The sequence below is a fragment of the Haemorhous mexicanus genome, chromosome 3 (genome assembly GCF_027477595.1).
Source record: "Haemorhous mexicanus isolate bHaeMex1 chromosome 3, bHaeMex1.pri, whole genome shotgun sequence".
Taxonomy (NCBI): domain Eukaryota; kingdom Metazoa; phylum Chordata; class Aves; order Passeriformes; family Fringillidae; genus Haemorhous; species Haemorhous mexicanus.
The window spans coordinates 31,484,042-31,508,017 of record NC_082343.1 but is presented as its reverse complement, the minus strand read 5'-3'; the positions used below and the strand labels follow the sequence as shown (position 1 = coordinate 31,508,017).

General features: G+C 39.2%; 1 protein-coding gene and 1 long non-coding RNA gene across 2 annotated transcripts in view; one reads left to right on the top strand and one right to left on the bottom strand.

Moving 5' to 3' along the window:
- Positions 1 to 23,976, bottom strand: part of RPS6KA2 (ribosomal protein S6 kinase A2) — a 162,285-nt gene that overhangs the window by 91,451 nt on the left and 46,858 nt on the right. Inside the window, exons 2-3 of the mRNA XM_059841252.1 lie at positions 7,504 to 7,620; positions 3,415 to 3,496 (exon numbers count right to left, since the gene is read on the bottom strand). Of these exons, the coding sequence (XP_059697235.1) occupies positions 3,415 to 3,496; positions 7,504 to 7,620 (199 nt within the window). The remainder of the gene's footprint in view (positions 1 to 3,414; positions 3,497 to 7,503; positions 7,621 to 23,976) is intronic.
- LOC132325781 (uncharacterized) lies at positions 8,436 to 12,294 on the top strand. Its single transcript, XR_009486016.1, has 2 exons — positions 8,436 to 8,541; positions 10,754 to 12,294. It is a non-coding gene; the product is annotated as an uncharacterized LOC132325781 (long non-coding RNA).

Below are 23,976 nucleotides of genomic sequence, written 5' to 3'. Positions count from 1 at the left end.
CATCCAGATGCCTCCAAAGGGTTTATATTTGCAAAGGAAGCTATTAAGGTAATGTAATGTAATACACAGTATTTGACAGAGAGACAAGTTAAAGTTACACGTACATGCAGCCCCAAATCTGATGTATTCCATATCTGGCACCTACCACACATAACATCCTTAAACATTTTGAACAAGCTTTTCCTAAAGATAATAATTAGAATTAAATGCTTAGCTAGTTTCTTCAGAAAGCTTTCTGCTTTAAAATTAGATATCCACAAGCTCTTGAAAATGGAAATGAAGCAGAAAGGAAAGAAACTTATGTGTGATTCTCTCATTTACAACAAAAAGTAACAGTGGCTTTTTTTCTTTCAAGGATCCATGCTGTTACAGGTGCTTATTCAGATATACCCTATGTTTAAAATAAACCATCATGAATTTAAGAACAATTTAATGTTCACAAATATTCGTGTGTGCAGCAGGTGCCTCTGCAAAATTTTATAATCTAAACTGTAATATTTTGGAGCCTAATTTTCCCTTCACAGCAGGAATGGTCCTGCTGATTAGCAGATCTTTTTCAAGATCAAATCTACACATGCGATTGATCTACAAAGTCTCTTTTGTATAAAAAGCCATTTTTGAACTGTAAATGCTTGAAGAATTCTGCTGCTGCTTGCTGTGCCCCTCTTATACTAACCTTTGCTGTTGCTAAAGTTGGGCTCGTGCTAGCAAGGGGCAAGTACCCTGGGGGAGGCCACTGGCTCACTGAAGAAAGCACCATTTTGCACTTCTGCTTCTTCCTAAACATTCCCTGCCAGCCACGGCCACAGTCAGGCTCCCAGGGCAGGAAATCCCCCAACAGGACCTACTACGGTTGTTCTTCAGAGCAAGTACCATCACTCCTGAAGGTCTCTTACTTATCCAGGTTTTATTTCTGCAAACTAGTTCAGGAAAGAAATCAGCTTTGCTATCCCATCCTCTTTATTTTCTTTCTGACTTCTCCATCTACATGCTTTGCAAGTTTGTTTCACTATAGAAAATAACTGCTGTGACATTTAGGGCTGCCTGGCCATTGCCAATGGAATTGGCATGGAGAGCTCTGAGTTTCCTGCTCTGTGTGGTCCTGGTGCAGACTGCAGGTCAGGAAGCAAAATCATTCAGAAGTGTGTCTGATAGTGTGCTTTTTGTCAGCAAATGGTGAGTGCAGTGCTAACGTGCCTGTAGCTTTGCTCCCTCTGCTAGACAGGGTAACAAATACTTGAAACTGGAGTGACTTCCAGCCTTTTGGAGTGTAGGTAGTCAGCAACAATACAGCACTCTCACTTAAAAGATGAAATTAAGCTGTCAGAAATACTATCTCTGTGCCAAAAGTTACATTGAAGCTTACTGACAGCAATCCTCATTGTTGCTCATCTCACTCACCCTGCTGCCAGTGGAGTTCTGTCTTTATTTTTCATTTTGAGTTAAACAGCTGTCAATTTTAGCTTATTTGTAGAAACTGGTGTGGACAAATTGGTTCCTACCCCTGTGCTGGTTATCTTGAGATCAATGGGAAATCCAGAGCTAGCAGTCAGAGGGGTAAGTAGTCTGAATGGGAGAGAAATGCAATCCACCAAAATCACAAAGTAGCCTCAATTTTTGGATCTCGTGATCCATACTTGAGAAAACAACAAATAGCCTTCCTGTGCTATAAAGAACCACATAACTGCAAAGAGGTTCTTGTTCTCAACAGAAAAGAAACTTGATGGAACACACTGGGTACTTTAAAACCTAAATTTTTACATTTCCTGAAATCCTGCCACAATAAAGGGCTTTTCTTTTTCACTGGAATCTAATGTTACATATTTCACCATCAAATATTAAGTAACAATAAAGTGTTTGGGGATGCAAAAAAACCCCATCCTCGTGACAAAGCTCTTCCTGCTAAACACTCCTTAGAGTTACACAGAAAAAGAGGGAATACAGAGTTTCCCCTTTTGGTAAAAAACCTGTACTGTCAAAAGAAACAGGAATAAGTTTCTGGTACATCCTGATGTCTGAGGGATTACACAGACCTCTCTCAGACACCATCAGAAGATGACATTCCCCAGTGGGGAAGACTCTGACAGCTGAATTCAGCTGAGTTTGGGCACTTCAGGGTCCTGCTCTTGGCTGGGAAGTCAGAGAATCACTCTGCCACACACGTGATGTGCACAGGCCTGACCTATTCCTTTGCATGTCTCCTGTCCAGCACTGTCTGGTTATTTACCCTGGGCTGTTCTGCTAGAATAAACATTCCCCTCTGGATTCCAAACAACAAGATAAGCACGCCAGCATTGCTTCAAACTCCAGCATTGCTTCAAACTCCAACACTGCTTCAAATGTTTCCCTGAAAAGGCTTTCTGAGAGGAAAGAACTGTCTAAATAGCTAGTGTGCCCACTCCTCATTTCAACCAGTGCTCAGAAAAGGGGCTGGCTCTGCCTGACACCACCTGCAGTAGCTCTAGCTTGCAATCCCTGGTGGCTCTATTTATATTTGGGTTCCCCAAAGCAAGGCATGCTATAGAAATCTGGATTTTCAAGCGACCAGAATTATCTGGTCACTTAATGATTATTCTTTGCACCAGGACAGAAATTTAGACACTACACTGCATTGCACAAAACCACACTCTCCAAGACAAAGCAAAATATCTGCTCCAGACAAATTGAATGCTCTCCTCTTTACCTGCCAGAAGCATCAGGCTTTTGAGGGAAAGATCAGAACAGTGCTAGGTCAGGGAAACAAAAAGATGACAGCATCCTCCTTAGTCTGTGCAGGAACAACCAGTAAGGATTTCAGCTGAGACTGAACTTACTCTCTTTGCTTTTCACTCCTGGGCTTGGATACCAATTTCTTTTTTGTCTGTAGCAGGCAATAGCCCCAGAAGAGAATAACCAGCTTTAAACATCAGTCATTTGGCCCTGGCCTCCTACAGCCCATGAGCTAGGAAACAGCATGACCTAAATGGTCCCAGAACGACTCCTCACACTTGGATACATATTCCAAGGTTTTTCAGGCACATAGAGAGAAGCACCAGCTGGGAAGGCCATTCTGCCCAGTAGGAACCAGGTTTTACTTTAGGCAATATCCTTATTTACTCCAGCAACAGAAAGATAGTGACACTTAAATACAAATTAATATATACCAAATAGAAGTCCTAAAAATAACACAAGAAAATAAAGCAAGCATGCAGCTGGGAAGCTGCAAACCTCTGTTTTCCTCCTCTCACACTGTATAGGTAACATATTTTTAAGCTCTTTTTAGAACATTCACCTACAGTGAGACAGAATTTTGGAGGATAGCAGACATAGTTATGCATCCATATATTGCAAGGCAGCAAATGTGAAAAATAGCAGGAAAAATAAATTATTATGCAGCATAGAACTAAAGACTGCAGCCACTGTCCCAGTCCTTACCTTTTAGAGTTGCCTTCTTAAGTACCTTCATGGCATAAAGCTGGCCTGCATCAGATCCTTTTATCTTCCTGACTAGAAATACCTGTAAAAAGCAAATGTTTTGTATAGATGAGTACTGAATTTCTACTTACAGCACTTACTGCATTCAACAGGAGAATAGATACTATGGTTCAGGAAATCTAATGAAAATTACTAGCTGAAAGCCTTTCATATCTATTTCACCTGCAATTGTTTCAGCTAGCTTTGGAATATTTTCAATATTATTAATTGACCTCATATGTTCAGTTAAAGATGAGTGAAAAGTGAGAATCAATGAGCACATATCTCTTCATATTCTGACCAGCTTTACAGGAAAAAACAAAAAAGGGTCTCATTCGTGTCTAGGAATGTGCAGTGTCTTAAAATTATTGACATCAATTAAATTTAAGAAAAAAATCAATTTGGTGTCATTCATGATATAAGTCATGAATAACAACTTGCCTAAGATGCAGCTGAAGAAGAAAGTTCATACAGCTGAATATCTGTTGTTATTCCAAAAGATGACAGTTTTTCCTGCTTCAGTCTCCTATGCTTCATCTTCTGACAGTGTAAAATTTTAATTAAAATAAAGTAAAATTTCTAGTTAAACTTGTACTCTTTTTACTGTGCTACATTGCAAATAATTCTTATCTGCCCCTCAGTGCATCTGAGCACTAGAAGGGTAGTGAACAACAGAATCAATGGTTGAGTTTGGTCTTTTTAAGACCTTTTAATAATTGGAAAATAAGGTAATTGGAGATAAAATAAACAAATCTTTTAGCTGCTTCCCAGGACACACTCTGTCAGCTGAGGTCAGAAGTGTGACCTTAGAAATTCTCAGATCTTCAGAAGTCAGGCAACAGTGTCTCTTTTTTTTTTTTTTAATTTCAGCACTCTGTTACTGGACAGAAGCTGAAGTAAAGCCAAATGTAGAAATAAAAATATAGTCCCACATACATACAGTCCCATATGCTCATTAATATACAAATTTAAAAAGGCTTGGTGAAATGATCTAACTAATAAATGTCTATTTGGATTAAAAATTCCAATTATTTTATTAATTGCCTATCCAGGAACCATGCTGCTTTGTTAACTGTCTCCACCTAAAATATAAAAAGCCATAACATAAGGAAGGAGTATGTTTCTAGCACAAGTTTTGCACATTGAAATACTCTTCCTCCTAAAAATCTCCAGTCTGTAAACAGATTAGATTTTCTCAAACCCATTGGAGGAAAGGTTTGTGGGAAGGGAGAACATCTGTTATCAACCAGGTACAGAAGCTGGGAATGACCAAAAAAAAAAAAAAAAAAAAAAAAAAAAAAAAAAAAAAAAAAAGAAAAGAAGGTAAATTCTCAATTCTCTCTGAACAGCTCCATCAGGACTCTCATATCTGACAGCACCAGAGCTGCAACACTTGCATGACATGATCTGATAGGGTTTTGGTGAGCCTCTCCTTGCCAAGGTGTTTCCTGTGCCCAGCAGATATGCCCAGCTCCTCAGCCCAGCTGCCCTGACCAGCCGAGCCTGGGCACACGCTGCTCGCTCCCAGCTCCTGCTTCCTACTCTGGTGAACACAAACACCTCCAGGGCTCAGAACTGCAGGAAAACATGATGAAACCTGGATGCAACAGGCACACGTAAGACTTTCTGAAGTAGTGGAAGTCGATTCATTTAGCAGAGGAAAGCTGGGATGTTCTTCAGGTCAAATAAAATATTTAAATTTTTGTATTACATTGAAAAAGGGGAGAAAGTCAAAAGAAAGCTGTTCCAGACACTAGAATTTCAGCTGTATTATTATTTTTAAAAGCATTTATGGGCTCTTTACTGCAAAAAACCAAAAACCCAAACCCGTAAGATAATGGTTTTCAGCAGCACTGCACATAAAACAGCAGAGCATACTGGATCTGCAGAAATACTAGGCTGCAGTTCTAGAAATATCTTGTCTGCCCTATAATCTTGCAAAGCTTGTAATACCCACATTGCTGTAATAAGCAAAATTATCAATTTACATTACCAGTCACTAGTCAGCTGTTCACTGCAGCATGGGACAGGGCACTTGTCTGCATTCCCTCCAAAAGAGATGAGTCAAGAACACTGTGTTCTATTTCAGAGGACATCAAAATAACCACCAAACCAGAAAGGAACAGAACAAATGAAAATGTCTTGTGTTGCAAAATGATGTCACCTTTCTGACTATTCTTAAATGCAATGCTACAAATTGCTCTTGAAACCACCAAGTAACCCTGAGGTGCTAAACTGACAGATTATATTAGGTGGACTGTACAAGTTTGCCAGAATAGCATGTGCATATGGCTGAGCACAACTTCCAGTTTTCTAGTTTGATATGTTTGTAAGATTATTAACACTTGAACTAGCAGAACTCCCTTAGCTGGAACAATTGGTGCATCACCAAAAACCTGATATTAAAAAGCTAAGCAAGTGGTCTGCATCTCAAGAGTGCTGGGGGCACTCCCTCTGACACCAAAGACATCTTCTCTAATTATTTAGTTCTTGAGTGAGTAATTTGAAAACTTAATGGTTTGCACCCTCAGAGACACAGATTTGAACCATTAGCTCCAATACCAAGGTGATGAAAATGTAGGTGGTTGGGGACTGCATAAGAAACAGAGCAGACCTCTCTTCCCCACGTCTCTGCTGCTCCAGGGAGTTTACCAATGCTTCTCACATAAGATATGGAAAATGATTTGTAATTACATGCAGCTCCAGACAGGTACATTGTCCACACTCCCACTCTGATGCCCAAGAAATCAGACTTCCTTTAGGGAAGTGGTTCCACAGACCAGGCATTTTGCTTATAAAATGCCTAAGGCTAGAAGGCCAACTCAAACAATACTGAAAATACATCAGTACAATCTAAGATAACCAGCAAGCCATTTCTAAAATCTTTACTGCCTATGTATGAAAACCAACCATTCTGCCTCTGTTACTTTTATCAAAGATGTTTCTATCTGTTGTTCTTCACCTTCTTACACTGAGTCCCATTGTAAACTGAATTTTGATCTGTTTGCTTTTTCATTTTTAAAAACTTTTGCTTTTTAATATTTAAAACTTAAATATACTGTGCTCTGAAGAAATTCTCGAGTTCAAGACTTGGTACTGAATGTTAACTTTCTTGATATCTCTCATCTCAGGGAACTTCTAATAGGTTTAATTATCAATTTAATTCTAGAATAACCAGAAGGTTGATAAACAGTCTTAATAAAGCTTCCTTTAGGAATAAAAATAAAGGTTCTGATTAGAAAATATGTCCTTAAAACTCTACAGAAAATTATACTTACAACTGTAAGGACTTTGATGCCTAGTTTCAGCTAGGTTCACTCTTCCAAAGGTTTCAATGTCTTATTTAAACCACAGAAAGATTTTAAGGCTGAACTCACTCTTCCTTCTTTCTCACCATCTTTCCTTCCTGTTCTCATTTCCAACCAACATGCCCTGCTGAAGAACTGTCTTTGGAATTAAGAAAGTCCCTTGTCTTAAGATATGTGGCAAATGTTACTTCTCCACAAATTAGCTGGTGGTCATACAGGCAGGGCTTTTCCCCCATGCTCTTGCTATAATGATTACTGTATTCTGCACTGGGCTTTATCTCCAGGACCTTTCAAGGCTTCTGAGTGTGAGCTAAACAAAAGTCTGGCACTTGGAAATGTCCTTGAGGTTGCCCTCTGGAACTGTGTAGCTAACTCCTCTAAGTCTTTGAATGCTCCTATTTACACCCTCTAACCAAGCAGGAGTGGCCCACTCACCTCCCTGGTGGATAGATAATCCATAAATATAATTTCTCACTGTTTGTAAACACTGATGCTTTACTAACAATCACTTGTGCTCATTAGTCCAGGTCCAGAGCCATAGCTGCTATTTTCTAAACTGGTTCATATGCAGAAACCCAGCTAAAAGACTGAAGCATTGCTAAAATGAAGAGAGAAGGACTTTCCTTATCTGCCTTTACAATATAATTTATACATGGACAATGTCAGCAGTGTAAGTGGACTCAGAGAAAGGACACAATATTTTCAGTGTTGATCTGGGTGCTTAGATGACAATAAAAATTACCTTTCCGTATGAACCTTGTCCTAATACTTTCAACAGCTCAAACTGAGAAGGATCTGCTTTTTCAAAACCTTCCTTGACATGATGACTGATGTCTATTTCCTTCACAATACCTTCTTCCTGCAAAGGAAAAAACAAACAAAAAAACAAAACCCCCAAATCAGAATCATTATCTGAAGGAAACATATTGTTTATTAAAATCTTGTCTTCTGTAATGCTACAGTCATGTAGCAAATTTTGAAAATAGAAACAAATGCTTGTCTAAATATTCCACGTGCCTGCTACCAGCTGGGGAGGGTAATTGTCAGGACATCCAGACCTGGTACTTCTGTTTATTAAGCCTCAAGATATGACTAGATAAAGACAGATTACACAAGCTGAAGCCAAAAATACACTGCAGAGCTTGGTGTGCCCATCAGAGACCTTGATAGCAGAGTGGCATGTACTCAAATCTGCACTAGAGAGGCTCCATCACACTTCCCTCTACATACTTTCTCAGCTTCCCCTCAAATCATCATTTAAGTCAATCTTAAAAAACTTTCTTAGTTTTAAGCAGTAATTCTTCAAATGAGTAGGCAACAAGGAAAGACACCGCTAAAAGAGCCTCTTCCTATTTACCTCAAAAACTGGAAAGTTACTGCTGGTAACCATTTAAACAGAAAAAAAATTAATGATTAGATATAAAATGAGGTGGTGGTGGGAGGTGGTGGTGGGAGAAGACTGACACAGACTTTGTTGCTTGCAAGAATTAGTTCTTTATGCTTTGGGTTTGTCCAGCTTCTTTTATGAAAATCTTTCCTCTGTCAATAGGTGCACATTCCTCACTGACATCAGTAGAACTAGGACTTTCATCTTGCAAGCTGTGACATGTGGCATTAGTTTCAGTTTTTTGTTCCATGTTATTTTAGCATGTTCCTCTAAAAAGAGAGCAGCTGGGTCACATGAGACCCAGAGGGGCTGCACAGAGTTTGCAGCAACCCAGAAAGTCACTGAGCTGAAAAGAAACCTGGAAGAAAGAACCTGCTCCTCAAGGACACAGAGGTAAGGAAAGATAATACTTACACACCTTTTAATTTCTGTAGTGTTTTGTACACCTAAATTTGAGCTTTTTGGTTCGCATGGTTTGTTTTTTTTTTTTAATTGCGGTTTTTTTTTTTTTTTTTGAAACTACCTGTTCTAACTTCTCCACAACAAAAATATGGATTTTCAGTACAAACCTTTATTTTTATCATCTCCCTATTTGAAGGCACTTATTCATTTAGGAATAAGTTGGCATATTTCTGCATCCAGCAAAAATAATTGCAATATCACAAACATTTTTATGTGGATGTTTCCTGCCATTTTCCTTTCTCCACCTAAAAAATCCTTATAAGACCTAGAAATATAACATTTATTTCCCACTCTTGAAAATTAATGTTGAGAAAATAGAAACAACATCCTAAAAATAAAAAATGCATAAAACCCCCAAAATATTTGGTCAAAACACATTTTGTGCTAAATAAGAATTATTTTGATTTTCTTCTCCTCCAGAAAAATTGCTATCACTTTCTACTAGCTGTAATTTGTCAGATACATGGTTTGCATTACCCAGATTACTTTCTATATTGTAGTTTCAACCCTCCTCTTCCCTACCCTGCCTCTTAACACTCACATACTTTGCAACAGTGGACTATATCCTCTTCTTGGTTTGGAAAGCTTCCTGTAGTTCATGCACGCTACCACAATCATGGAAAATAATCATCATCTCAGAGCAACTCCTTTTTCTGATCCTAACTCCTACAGTTAAAGGTTCGCCTGAAAGGAAATGCATGAAACCAATGAACAGTTTTCACAGAGAGATTTAAAGGATTTCTAAGTACAGAACTGCCAAGATCTCTCTGTGCATTTTTCTTACTTTAACTGCAGTGTGAGATAGCATAACTTTCTGATATTAAATATATAATATTTTTCAACTTTTGTACTCTAGCGTGAACCATGAAGTCACTTTCAGCTACATCTGCAATTTAAATGATGAGTGAGTTTCAATTCACCCATTCATACTACTCATCAAAGGCCTACAACCCCAAGCATATTTCTCACCGTATTACTAAATTTAATATTACCTCTTTAGGTTCATGAAACATGTTCAGTTATAGGAATACATTGAAAGTATTGCAATGATGAAAATTCAGCCTCCTGGAAGAATGCTTAAAAATTTCTTGCACTCCCGTAGAATAGCATAATTTATAACATGCAATAAAAACAGTACTTAAATTATATGCATCTTTAATTAAAAGCTCAGGGGGAAAAAAAAGGAGTATTTACAAAAAATGGAACCAAATACAAGGTCTAGAAATGTTTACCAGAGAAGCACAGATTTTAAAGACAGAAGGAAAATGCTAGATTTTGTGATGACTTTTTTGTGATTATCAAAATATAAAACCATTGGTTAGAAGAGCTTTCTAGGGGTCATCTAGTTCAACAGCCCTGCCCAAATATCACTGACACTTGATCAGACCAACCAGCTGGTTTTTGTCCATTGTGGTTTTCAGTGTCTCAAACGCTGAAAACTGAAGGTTGAGCCACTTCCTACAAAAGATTATTCTCTCAATTTGCCCACAGTCCAGTTGAGCTGGCTGCTCCACGTGCCTTTAGGAGGAAGCAGGATATTTTTCTAGGAAGGTAGTATTTCCTGTGGATTTCCTGTGGTCGCCTTGCTAGAAAGGAGCAGCAAGGCAGCACTGAAGAAAAAGCATGCCAGATAGCTGTTTTTTCACCCACCATCACCACAGTGGTGTCACTTGTCAGCTGTCCAAGAGGTAGATAGTATTTTAGCTGGTATGGCAAATCCACTTCCCCCTGGAGCAGAAAGCCAAACTGGCAGTGCTTGAGACTGAAGACAGACACAGATCCTTAAAGGAAATACATGCTGGCGTGTTTGCACACATGAACCCATTTGCCTTGAAAGCATTTCTATAATTGCATAAATCACAGAATAACTCCTATTTGTTTGTTTTACCTTTCCAGCTAAAAAACCCAGCACAAACCAAACAGTCTCACAGTCTTTATTTACATTCTTACATGGGATTTTCTCATTTGAAGTCTTCCAGTATTATGCTAATATGAAATTTGGCATGATTTTTCTCAGGTATTGATGATCAGAGTGAAACCCAAACTGTAAAAGCACAAGAATGTTTGAGGGTCTCCCAATTATTTTAGTCTGGATTGCATACTAGAAACTTTTCTAATACAGATCTATTTTTCACTATTCCAGCAAGTGCACCGTATCTTCATCAGAAATTTGCATGACAACAATAAAACTGAGACAAGAAAATCACAATACAGACAAAGCCTGCACACTGAAGAAGCTGTTTTGATGGAAAAGATTTCACTCTGGAATAAAAACAACCAGCCAACTTCAAAACTGGTTTTGATCAGTGAAGTTGGTGGAATCAAAAGGGAATGTTCCACAGTCTGATCTTGCAACAGCTGTGCACACCAGCCCAGGCTCCTGCTCCCTGCTGACTTGTCCCACACTGCATTAGCAGGAATGCTTGACTTAATGAAGCTCAATCTTTTGTAAACTTCTCTAAATATTTATGTTCACACAAAAAACATCATCCAGTGACAAAAGTGAGATGGGTGCTCTTGGTGGCTTGAAGAAAGCACATGGTCAGGCAGGACAGACTAGAGAAGGGAGGGCAATAAACTGGAAGGATAAAAGAGAAATGGAGAGTGCTTCTCTATGTTAATACAAGAAAAACCTAATTCTGGGTCTGGTTCTATACTGCATTACTCACTTAAAGGCTTCCCCCAAAGCTAGCAGAAGGTATGGACATAAAACTTAGTATTAAATAACTTAGTAATTAACTTAGTATTAAAACACAAAAGAGAATTTTGATCTCTTTTCCTTTGGGACATAGGAGAAGAGAGCCTCTCTTCTTGCCCTGTGACTGTGGATAGCACAGACACATCTGCTTTGGTGCTTCTGTAGTGCTGGTCCCTGTAATGCTGGTCTCAGCTCCAAGACTTCTTCATGCAACCTTGAAGAAAGAGAGGCACTGATGGCCAGTGGCTGCTTGACAGCAACCACAGAAAACTCTTCTAACTACAAGAATACTTCCCAACCCATTGTCTCATGTCAGAGGAGGATCAAGAAGTGTAGGGGTATGGGCTTGGCAGTGGAGTACAAAAAGTCATTCAAAATGGCAGGCCTTCCTGGAGAGCAACTCTTCAATTTACTATCTTGCCTGTTCCACAGCCTCTCAGCAAACAGTATGGAAAAAATGCCTCCTAGAAAATGGAAAGGGTTAACAGCTTTTGGAGTCTTGTCTGGCTACTCCCCAACTAGTTTCTGGACAAGCAGAGCTAAGGTCACCAAACAAAGAGACCACCTTACTGCCAGATATATTTCACCCACACACAAAAAAATTTCCTCACCAAAACTTCCTGAAATATAGGAGGGGGAAATTATGCAAGAATCAGCTACTTTTACCAACAGAAAAATGTATGCTACCATATCATATGCAAAAAAGCCATGGTGCTAATTTTATATGATTATTGTTTTGGAAAATCAGCAAGAAAGGATTCCTCGTTTTATTCCTTGCCTGGTCATCTCCTCAGTTGTAGAGGACCAAGACTGGTGTACAGGTATGGCTGTGAAGGGTAAGCTTCATTTTCCATCAAAAATATGTGCACTTTTGATAGGCAAGTTTTACAGTCTTCAGGCTTGCGTGCTTTAGGAGCTGAGGTCAATGAAGAAATCAAGGAAAATGTGGCAGGAGGACATAAGAAATAAAGATGACTTAGAAGACATTTTACTCTTGTTCAAGGTAATCATTATTTGTCTACAGCATGTGCTCAGGATACAGACTTTATTTTGTTGCCAATCTTCCAATTTGGCAGGTTACCACCTACTATAAACCCAAATCACAATTATTTAACTACCAAGTGTCATGGGCAGCACAACATTTCAAAACAATACGATTCATTAGGAAAGGATGTTTTAAAACTGTGATATGGGAATAGTTAGGACAGGATGTGTCTGATAAAGATGAGGCCAGGTTTCTACCTCTGTTTCACAGTTTCTAATCTAGCTCAGCCCATAGGAGAGTAATTTGTGTCACAGACATAATAGGCTATTCAAATGCTGCCTAGGGCAGGAAATGAATTGCTGGCCTGCATTCAGTTCTTTGAGGACAACTATCTACATTAAAGAAAAAAGTATAGGAGCATTTCCATTAGCCTCTTCCCAAGCCAGTTTCTAGCAGCTGGAGTAAAAACTGAAAAAGAAATTGTTCATTTAAAATGGGTTATAATCCAGATTCTGGCCCCTACTGTCATCTGGAAAGATGTAAACAGCAATAATGCCATAAATGGGCCTGGCTGCTGAGTTCTCTACTGACAAATAAACATTTGCTTTAACAACAATGAACTGGACTTACTGAGCCCTTAAAGAAGCATGTGGAACTCACAGTGAATTTGCTGGACATTGTGCCAGGTCTGTATTTGGCTTTCCAGCATAAGCTTACCTATCTTCTCAAAAGGTAATATGGAGTTAAATAATACATTAAAATTTTAATAGAGATTGGGATTTCTTTCCCAGATCTTTCACAAAGGTGAACAGAATGCATTATCTTCAATTTGGAATTCCAACAAATATGTCATTACTGTGGAAAACAAAAACTTTAAGAGCAATTTCTGTGGAAATCAGCTGTTAAATTCAGCAGACCTTTTTCTAGAGGGGGTAACTACGAACCTCTCTTTAAAACGCTTTAGCACTTCTCCCCAGCTCCAACTTTTTATCCTACATTTTTAGTTTCTTCTCCCAAATACATGACTGTACAGCTGGGGTTCAGCTGTAGTCCAACAAACTAAATGAATCACAGAGAGCAAAGGCAGGGAATATACTCTCCTGGATAGATTAGGGAAGTCCATGAGGTGGAGACTCGAGTATTTGGGAGATTTGGGTAAAATCTTTTATGCTATAAGGCATCCTGTATGTCTTTGATGAATCACTTAAGGCTGAATTCAGCTAAATAAATGCAAGCATTTTTAGCACAGAAGAAAACATTTTGAACTAGGTTTACTTTGCAGTCAATAGAAAAGAGCTGGGAAATCATGATTAAAAGAGATCAGATCCTTTAAAGAAATCCCATCCTAAAAAGTGCACATTTCTTTCTGATGACTACGAAGGAAGCCTAAGACAGTTTGCTGAGTTGGGGTCTTCTGCAATTGCATGAGATGAATTTACATTTATAATTTGATTTTGAAACACACTTAAGTAGAGAAGTATTGTGGCCAGATTTTTAATGCCTTTACAAAAGAGATGTTTGCTAAAAGTGCCATGAAACTTCTATTGAAATGGAAGATTTTTCACAAGAACTTATACACTTGAAACATCTAGACAATTAAAAAATACTCTAAGGTGTTGGAAATAGTCCACTTATCAGGATTTTGCAGATCAGTAAATTAGGCATTTTTTCTACTTCCTCCCTAGCTCAAAAAATAGGGATAGTTGCTTTTTGCCATCCTATGGAAACAGCATGAGAATTAACAGAAAAAAATTGGCATTCTCATACTGCAGTAATGGACAGACAAATTATCTGCAATGTATCCAGCATACATGAGATAGCAGGCAGCCCACAACAGAATTCTTCTTTAGTTCAGATTGAAGCATTTTGAAGTCTGGTGCTCTTTATCTGATGACTGTAGTGTCTTCACAGACCCAGACCCTGACTAGGACAAATACATAGAATGCTATGACTGCAAAGTTACATGAGGAGAACAATCTTCCTATTCCAAGTGCAGATATGCATTGAGTACAGGGAGACACCAACTCTTGATCTAACTTTCAACCCTGGACACAAATCACTAGCCAGAATAACTCTAATTTTTGTTATTTCTTACACAAACTGCAATAGTTTATGAGGAGTGGTGAGTAGAAAGAGTGCCTAACAAAATGTTAAAGCAAGGGGTTAAAAAGACAAAAGCAGAACCATCTGGTCACAAAAAAAAAAAAAATACAAACAGTTGGCCAGCCTTACTCATATGGCAGCTCTCTACAAATACTCAAATACATTTGTGAACTTTACCAAAAACAGTCTCAAAATGAGTCACACCATTAAAGGACAAAGAACTCAGCAATATTGCTCTTTCTACAGCAAATAAGAGCAGGAACGTTTTCACCAACATCCTACTTGGCACGGCTGCCACGGGTGCCATTAGCCTTTACAGCTCCAAAGAGCTGTAAGGTCCATTGTTGATAGTTTCTTCTGGTGAACAGGCAAAAGAAGAACTGCTGCTCTTTCATCAGAATTGCTGCTCTTTCACCAATGAACTAAGTCCTAGTGTGTCTGGAGCCAATGCATGGCAGAAAACGTGCCTCTTAGAAGGGTGAGTATTCTTGTTTCCTTATGACAATTCTGTGCCCCCACTGAACAGGGTTATGAACAGGAACCTGAACAGGGTTACATGCAGTGGTAGGGCCTATAGACACGACTGCATTGAAAAATAATTACGTTACAACATAGCTGAGGGCTGGTTCCCAGGTCAGTATTGTTCCCCATGCACTCTGGTCTGAACAACTCACAATCTGTTGGTGAGTCGCTTGGGTGACTCCTGCCAGAGACCCTCCCAGGGATGCCCCCACCCACCACCACTGCAGCCACTCACCAGAGCTCCTGGCCCTGCTGCAGTGCATCAGCACTCACAGGAAAGCCCTAATGGGACAGTCCTAACATGATGGCAACCTCTGCTCCGTGCATTTCCAGAATACAGGCAGCCCCCACACCCCTGCGTCCCACCTTCCCATCTGTGAGATGCAGGTAAGGCCATCTTCCTCTTTCTTTTGTGGTTAGGCACTGGAAAGATACCAAATGTTCAGGTACTGTGGTGCTTGGCTTGGAAAAGAAGGAAGACTGAAAAAAAGGTCTGTATGTTAAGGGTACTATTCAAGCAATATAAATACTTGCTAAATTACTCCAATTCTCTTATTGCTGTACTCAGCTGCTTCACAGACTAAAAAAAAAAAAAGGTGCCTGATGTAGAAAATACAAAGCCCTGGGGCATTTGGATGGTGATTTTAGAGAACTGAATCATCTTTAATATGCATACTAAAGGAAAAATACCAGGTTTGATCTTGAAATGTGAGGCGGAGTCGACAAAAGGCTGTAATAAGAGATAATCGCATTACTGAAGTGTTGGATTAGTCAGTTTAGGAAATACACCCATCTGCTGTTTACAAATCACTTGTAGGGTTGGTAATTATCATTTTGTCTCCAAGAGGAATATTGACCTGCTTGCACATTTTGTGTCCTCCCATTAATTAAATCAAGCATCCGCTGAGGGTTCAACCAGCTTGTACTTCACAAACCGGAGTCCTGCTGGCATTAGGTTAGGGAAAAGCGCCTTGTAATGACGTTCATTATCTCAGTGGCATTTTGCAGGCAGAGCACTAACAGGGAAATGGACTAATGTGAGGTCGTTATGGAATCAAAGCAAATACAAATTAGTTTTAATGCCGCTGTTCACAACACAGAGGATCAGTGAAGGCATTGAAGGAGAGAGGCTGAAGCAGCTGAATGAGGCAGAGAGAAGATGGCAAAAAGGAAATTTTAAGAGATGATATGACAAACTGAGCAACATGGGCAGAGGAATGAGATTTGGAGGGCAGAGAGAAAAGGAGGTATCAAAAAGGACATAGAACAAGGGCAACTGACTTGTGCCTATGCCAACAGAGAATTAAACCAAGAGATGAACTGCAATATTAAATTACTAGAAATACAAATTGTACCCTTGATCCAATTTAAATACCTAACCATCTTCCTGAGATGAGGAGAAAGTACAGGCATGCATGTATGTACTGGAGTGATCTGATGGGGAAGCTGATAAGCAGTCCTGGCACACTCAAAACTGCTCCCAAAATAAAGGGTGAGAGAGCATGATGGGGACCAGAGGTGTTTTGCTGCACAGCTGGTTAATGGTCTTGGGCATCCAGCCTCCTCCAGTAACTCAACTGGGCCTCCAAAACACAGTATGAATGCAGTGGATCCAGACTCTGCTTATTTATGTAGACTCCAGCTTCAATTTTTTAAGTTATACAAAAAAACAGAGATAAAATTAAAAAAAAAGAAGTTACACAAAATACTTGACAATACCTCATCTCATGCTGGCTCCGGTTTCATGGACAAATATTTAGCAAGGGATGCTAAAACTTATCTCTTCAGCTGTATACTTTTATTACAACCACAGCTAAGAGTTATTAGGTCATTATTTGCAGACATTCATATTTCAGTACCTAAGGACTGTTGCCACGCACAAGTACCTCTTTAACAGAGTTTCAGCAGTCTACTAAAAATCTGGCCCCAGGAAAAGGCCCATAACGTTTTGTGGTTTTTTAACTACTAAGAAATCTCTAGTTTAGGTCATGTCCCTCAAATATTCACACAGCCAATCTCCAAGGAAGAAGCTGTTAAATAATTATCACACATCCTCTTTTCTGTGAAGGGAATAATTGCTTAACATTGCTGTACTAAACAAAAGCATACATTATGTGCAGACACTGACTGAAAATATGTGTATTTTGAGAATGAGAATAAACAAAACAAAAAAATCCATCTGGATGCAAAGAACACCTTTGCAACACTATTTAGAAGACTCTCTTATTTCAAAGAGGTCAAACTGCTGCATCAATCTGTTTTGCAGAGATTTACAATGGATAATGTGATTTTGTATTAAAAAAAGGAGTGGGGGGGGGTAAGTTAGTTGGTTGTCAGCTGACCAGGATCTTGACAAACTTATCATGACAGCTTCACGGCAGCAAAACTTTAGTCAAAGCTGATCCACAGTCTACCCAAGTCTACTGAAAATTATTTCCAGAGTAGGATTCATCCAAACATAAGTCCAAACTCTGTTCAACAACCAAACTCTGTCTGAGTTAGCTGTCTAAATTTCTATACAGCTGACAAAGAAAATGGGTGCTTTTGGGCTTTTCTTTCCTTTAGACAATACTACATCTCTAGTAGTCTAAAGCAGGACTTAGTAAGCTTGCCTCTTTCTGCTGACTGTAAAGGAAGCCTATGCTAATTACTCACATTTACATTAATTCTTCCTTCCCTCATTCCTCAGTGACTCCTTTAGCATTAGATGGAGCATATGCACTTTGCCAAAGAATTACACCACATTATTTGGGATATCTCTAGGCCAGGTTTTCATCAACCCACCTTTTTCACTATGGATTTTCTACAGTCTCCAGCAGGCCATGTGTGATGCTCTCATAGTTTCATTTTTCTGGCCTGATGTACACTTGTACAAACTACTGCAGTATCCTTCTGCAGAGACATTCTTGCCCTCTGTGGCTACTGTCATGATGTGCCACCACAAGTCAGGGAAGTCAGGGCTCTTGGCCATGAAACTGGAAGCAAACCCACAACCCTGTGTCAGATATCATGCCAAACTTTTACGCAGGGAGAAACTTTACCAGGAATGGGAAAAAACAGGGTCTTCAGTCTCTTAATTCAAAATAAATTTTACTTATTTGTGCTGTCCTTGTACCATTTGACCCTTTAGATTACCTGGCATCACTTAGAAAACTGCCAAGACAACTGAGAGCTGAGCCCAGCTGCAGTGCTCATCACCAGGCTCCTGCAGACTGTGAGGCATGGCTTTCACCTGCCCTGCAGCTCTTTTACTCACCCAGCTGTGTAAAGGGACATTTACATCAAGTGGTCCTGGTTCTTATCTTCAGCCACCTTATTCACAAAAACCGTACTTAAAGCAATGGTATATGATGATGATGACGAAGGAAGGCAGTGGAAAGGAGCTCTTTCTGTTTAGTCCATTTCCGTGCAGAAGCTTCTGGGGTTTTAAAATATTGAATATACCAGTTTTAGAGCAAATGTACTGCTTTAGCCTCCATTCTACAAGTATTTTTTTAATATATATACAAGAAAGAAAAAGGTCAAATGGAGATTACCAAGTTCCTGCTAGGTAGTTTTCACTGATCTGTAGCTACTTCAATATTTTTCTGTTCTGGCCGAAAACTGTTAAAACAAATTTATGTGGCATCTTAACTGGTAAAGGCTTTGTTGTTTTGTTTTGTTTCTTTTTAATAAAAGATAATCCAAGTGGCTTTACTGAAAATCAGTTTGCGGCACACTGTAAAGGGAGAAGGTGGAAAGAGAAGACAAACTTATATCTGGTGTCTTACTGAGATGACAGGTTTGCTCTCAAGTGATTACAGAACTGTACCTACAAAAAGTCCAGAGCACAGATAAAGATCTTGCAGTGCAACATCACAACCTCTCTCACAAGTTTATCCCCAGTGAGCTGGAGAAGTTAAAGGTCACTATACAGTGAACTGTGAGATGGTTCCTGTGCTCAGAGCAGCCACAGAGCTGTCTGGGACTCCTGGAAGAGACTAACCTCCCACTCAGAGAAAAGTGAACAGGCACAGATTAAATGAGTTCTTCCTATTCAACTTTAAAACATTAATTTTGGATACAGCTTCTATTAGTAACCTGAACAAAGAAAAAGGAACAGAAAAATACAGGGCCACACTTTACACAGGTGTTACTAATTTTTTTTAATATCAAGCTAATAAAATAAAAATGCTTTTTGGTGCTCCACATGATGGATGCTATCCCATTGAAACTCAGAATCACCAGCTGGCTCCACTGGGCTGCAATATCAGTGAAATCCTTACTGAAGCTGGAAGACAGAATTCTGAAGAAGAATTTGATGACACATTATAATCAACAATAATTTTTTTTTTGCTACATAAAAAATGTGAAAATCACTCTAATTCAGTAATTGTGTATGAAACACAGGACACCAAGCAACACCAAGCTATTCCTGTTCCTTTACAGATAAGGCATTTATTGTGATTCTCAGGGAGTCCTAGAAAATTGTGGCCACAGTATATTATAGCCTTTATAGTGAGAGTTATTTTATAACCCTTACCAGCCAACCATATCTGTACCACATGTAACTATAGTGATGTTTTATAAACAACAGCAAGAAGACAACTGAGTGGTGAGTGAAGTAATTCAATCAACCAGTAATGACAGGAAGCTGAGATTAATATTATGGACAAAGGAAAAATAGAGAACACAACCAGAAGATGACAAGTGAAAGCCAAAGAGGAAAGCTGACACCACACAAAAGTTTTACTTTAAAGAAGTGTTTAATCAAACACACAAGTCCAATGCTCATTTGTTTTCCCCATTTTGTCATAAAAGAAGAGCAAGTCCAAAGTGTTTCAAAGACATCATGGGAGGTAAAGTTTCTGCAGTTTAAGACAATATGGTAAGGAAAAAACTCTTTAATGTAAAACACAGTGAAAAGCTGATTATGAATTTGCCACAAATTTTGCTTTGCTTTCTTAAATTTATTTGCATTTAAAAGCATTCTTTTTTTCTTGCTGACTACACTGCAGGGTCCTGCTATGCCAAAGCAGAGTTCCAGCTTGCTTTGTTAAAAGCTCAGTTGTCCAAAAAACATTATTTTTGGACTCTGCTTTTTCTGATTTGTTTTCAATGTTCAGAATGTTTCTTTACACACAAAGGCTGAGTAAATTGTCATCTGCTGTCTTTGAATTTTATCCAGAACTTACAACTGAAACATTTTTGTACAGGTCAATACCAAAATCTTTTGTCTTCACAGAACTCCTTATGATTGTGAAGATACACATGGATGTCATCAGTGAGTCTAGATTAAACTATGTCACTGAAACCATCTAAAAAGTCAAGTAACATAAGAATTACAGTTCTGCAGTTGCAATATCTAAACTTCCAGGTCCATGAAGTAGCAAGTGAAGCTGGGTGACATATAACACTGCTGTGTAAATAGCCTTCATTTGGAGGTGAAGAGTAAAGGGAAAAAAACCTTCGTATCAGCTTCTCATCTTTGTACCAACTTCTCTGCCAACAAGCTGTAGCTGTATGTTTTAAGGATACTGAAGGCTGATTATGTGCAGCTATAACTAAGATTCCTGGAACTGCAGAGAGCAGAAGAATCTAAGAGTCTTTAATACACATGCTGCAAGTTGACCCAGGGTGATGTATACAAAATGCAAATAAATATTCTAGAAAGTGCACAACGTTATTCCCATTATTAACAAGGAAAAAGTTTATGATGTACATGAATATGCTGGATTTTATCTGGAGCAAAATCAGAAGAATTTTTTTCCTTTTGTTTTTTTACAAAAGTTCATCTGAAGACCTAAGGAGTCCATTGCACACTAAACAGCACCTATCAGCCAAGTTAGCTACTGAATCTCTCTCCTTCAGAAGTCACCAGTGAAAGGATAATCCCTTTCAGTATTTTCTTCTCCACCATGAAGCAAACCAAGTTGCTGCCCACCCCAGCTGGAAACCTCCTGCCTGCCTTCCAGTCACCCCATCATAGATCTTTGGGTGGTAAGCTAAGTCTGGGAGAGTGCCAAGAGGAGTGCAGGGTTGGGCTGGGCAGGAACCGGGGTGGGATGCAGCTGCAGATTCCTGGGAACCACACCAGCATCATGAAGAGCATGATGGGGACATAAGCAGAGCTGCTGCCCCTCAGCCCATCCTTGGCTCTTCAAACCCAGAGAGGTATTGCCTCAGGAAGGTCTCAGGCTGCTCTGCTCCTGGGAAATTATAAGGAATCTTTTAAATCCCAGCCTGAAAGTGAGCCCCGGGTGAGCGAGGTGGCAGCTCACCCAAGGTGTAATGGAAGGAGCCAGGCTGTTTTGTACTTGTGGCCAGCTCTGGGAGAGATGTAAGGCAAAACACTCAGGGCACATTGCAGCAGCGAGCCCCCAAAGAGAGGGCAGGAGGGGCTGGGTTGTGGCAAGCCACACTAAGCAGAGCTGGCAATCTTCCAGCCTGTCACAGCCACACAACTGCTCAACACAGCAGGGTAAAATTCTGAGCAAAGGCAAGAAACAAGTTGGTAACCCACATGAACATTGCAGACAGGTACATGGGCGGCTCTCAGACTTGGTCTTGCAACTCCCTCCCAGGCCACTCTGGGACCTGGGGATAACACTGCTGGCCTAAACAAAAGCTGTTTTCCACCATCTAATGCGTGCATGGAAACACAAGCCCTAAACCAAGCCTGTTATAACACTAACTTGCAGTATTTTGTCAGTTGTGCAAGACTGGAGACATGTATCAAACCTAGATTATACTATGGACACAGTCGGGGGCAATAAACCTAACTACAGCATGAAAAATTCAGGTTAGACATGGGGAAAATCCTTCCTTGGGAAGGGCAGAAAAACATCAGAACAGATGCCACTTATGTGTTACTAACCTGTGTCCTAGTACCCTTCAGCTGCCTCTTTTTTGTTTTATCCTATTTGATATTACACTCTTTAGTTGTGTTTTTTCAAGAACCCACAATGATCTCCACATGGCTGTAAATACAACAAATCCTCTTTACAAATGGTGACCATTACAAGATTTATAAGAGATTTCCGGAATCCACCTTACAAATATAAGCCCCAGCTCTTAAAAAACCCCTCTCTTTATAAATAGGCATAATTAATTACCAGCAATATTAGTGGATGTTGGAGAACTAACTGGTCTTGCAACAGTTTTTCAGGATCAGGCCCTAAAACCAGAGGACACAGATGGTGAACACAAGATGCATACTGAGTGAAAACAATTCTCCTTTTCCCCAGTGGCAGAATGCCAGTTAGTCAGAGTCTGCTCATGATGGTACAAGAGGAAGAACTGTGATGCATATGTGCCAAACTTACTCATATAAAAAGTGAATTTGGCATCAATATCTGTTGCAGCTAATCAACAACATGAGATAAGTGGGGCGACAAATTATGCCCCTTTTAATCAGCTAGCACTGTCATCTCCTTTATAAACAGGGAGAGTTTCTAAATTTGTTTTTGGTAAGTTTAAAGCAATAAAAAAAGATGGAAACATCCTGTTAACAAAATACTGGCTTGACCATCAAAGGACTTCCTACAGACTTCAGAGCATCATCAAAACACATAAATAGCATCACTCCATGAAGAAAAGTCAGGAATGAAGAGCAGATTCATCACTTGGTGTTTAAAAGCTATATGAGAAAAAGTAAATTATTAGATCCTAATTGTGGATTTTCAACAGTGGGACTTCACTGTATTGATGAAGAAATAAAAGTTTGAGGAATTAGGCTTTTGTTTTACTTGTTGTTTGACTAAACAACCAGGTAACTTTGTGTTACTTCACCTCTTGTTGTAAAAAGGAGCAGAATGAAAACCTAGAATTGTACCAGCTTATCTTCCTTCAGAATGCAAACCTTCTCTGAAATAACTAAATGCCCACTCTTGATATTCAAAAGGTGGCACCTTGCTTGGACAATGTATCCCTGACATGAAAACCTGCAAGGGAGAATTCCCACAGCTCCTGATACACCAGTCCCCTCAGAAGAGCTCCAGAACCATATCCATTTATATTTTGGCACTCCTCAGTGTGAAAAGCCTCAGTAATAGAATAATGTTTTGCAAAGAACAGCCATTAAAAAAAACCCCAAAAACCTGGATTAAAAATGGCCTACGTATTTAAAGAACCTTTAAGTGATACAAGTCTGAACATACGATTACTTAAACAACAACAAAAAACCCAAGCCTATATATTTATATTTATATAGGAAATTACTAGGAAAATCTAGGTTTTCACCCAAATTTGAAAGGTCCTTGTGAAGGATGCCAGTAGACAATCTATACAAAAATCTTTCAATAATATAGAGCTCTATAAAATCCAGTAACTCAAAACTAATTCAGCTGAAAGCCAAATGAGAAGCTGCATGGTTCACCTGATTTATGAAAGACTTAGAACCTTCAGTAATCCAGTGCAAACCAATTTGCCAAACAGAGGGTGAATACAAAACCTTTGTTTATAAATGCACAAGGTAAATGCCTGAGGAACAGCCCCCCAGTGCATTAGTCCTGCAATGTCCCCTCATCTTGCTTTCTCTCTCTGTCAAAGAGAAATTAAATTCCCTTGAGAGTTTCTGTTGCCATTGAAAAAACATTTCAACAATCCACATCCAGGATTTACTCTACTGACCACTAATGCCAAAGGCCCCAAAACCACTTACACTGAAAGGAGATGAGCTTTGCAATTTGGAACTGCATCTATAAAGCAATGAAAAATTGATGGTTTCCTTTTGACTGCCATAGAAATGGCTGCTTTGTACTTTTCTTTCCTCGGGGAATCCATTGCTATAATTTTCCACTGGAAAGTTTCTGTATTACTGCATTGCTAAATAACTAAAGTAACTGCAATGATGACCTAATCTGGGCCATCTAAAACCTGGGATTAATCACATGCCTACAAACAAACAAACAAAAAGTTGTTATATAAGTTTACTTGCTTTACTGTCTGCAATTTTTTTTATCAAATCATTGCAGCATTTTTCAAAATGTTAAAACACGGGCTGGGAGTTCTGAATTCTTCACCTAAAACAAATAAAAAAAGTAATTTACATTTCATTTTGTTTCATGCTATTATCAAC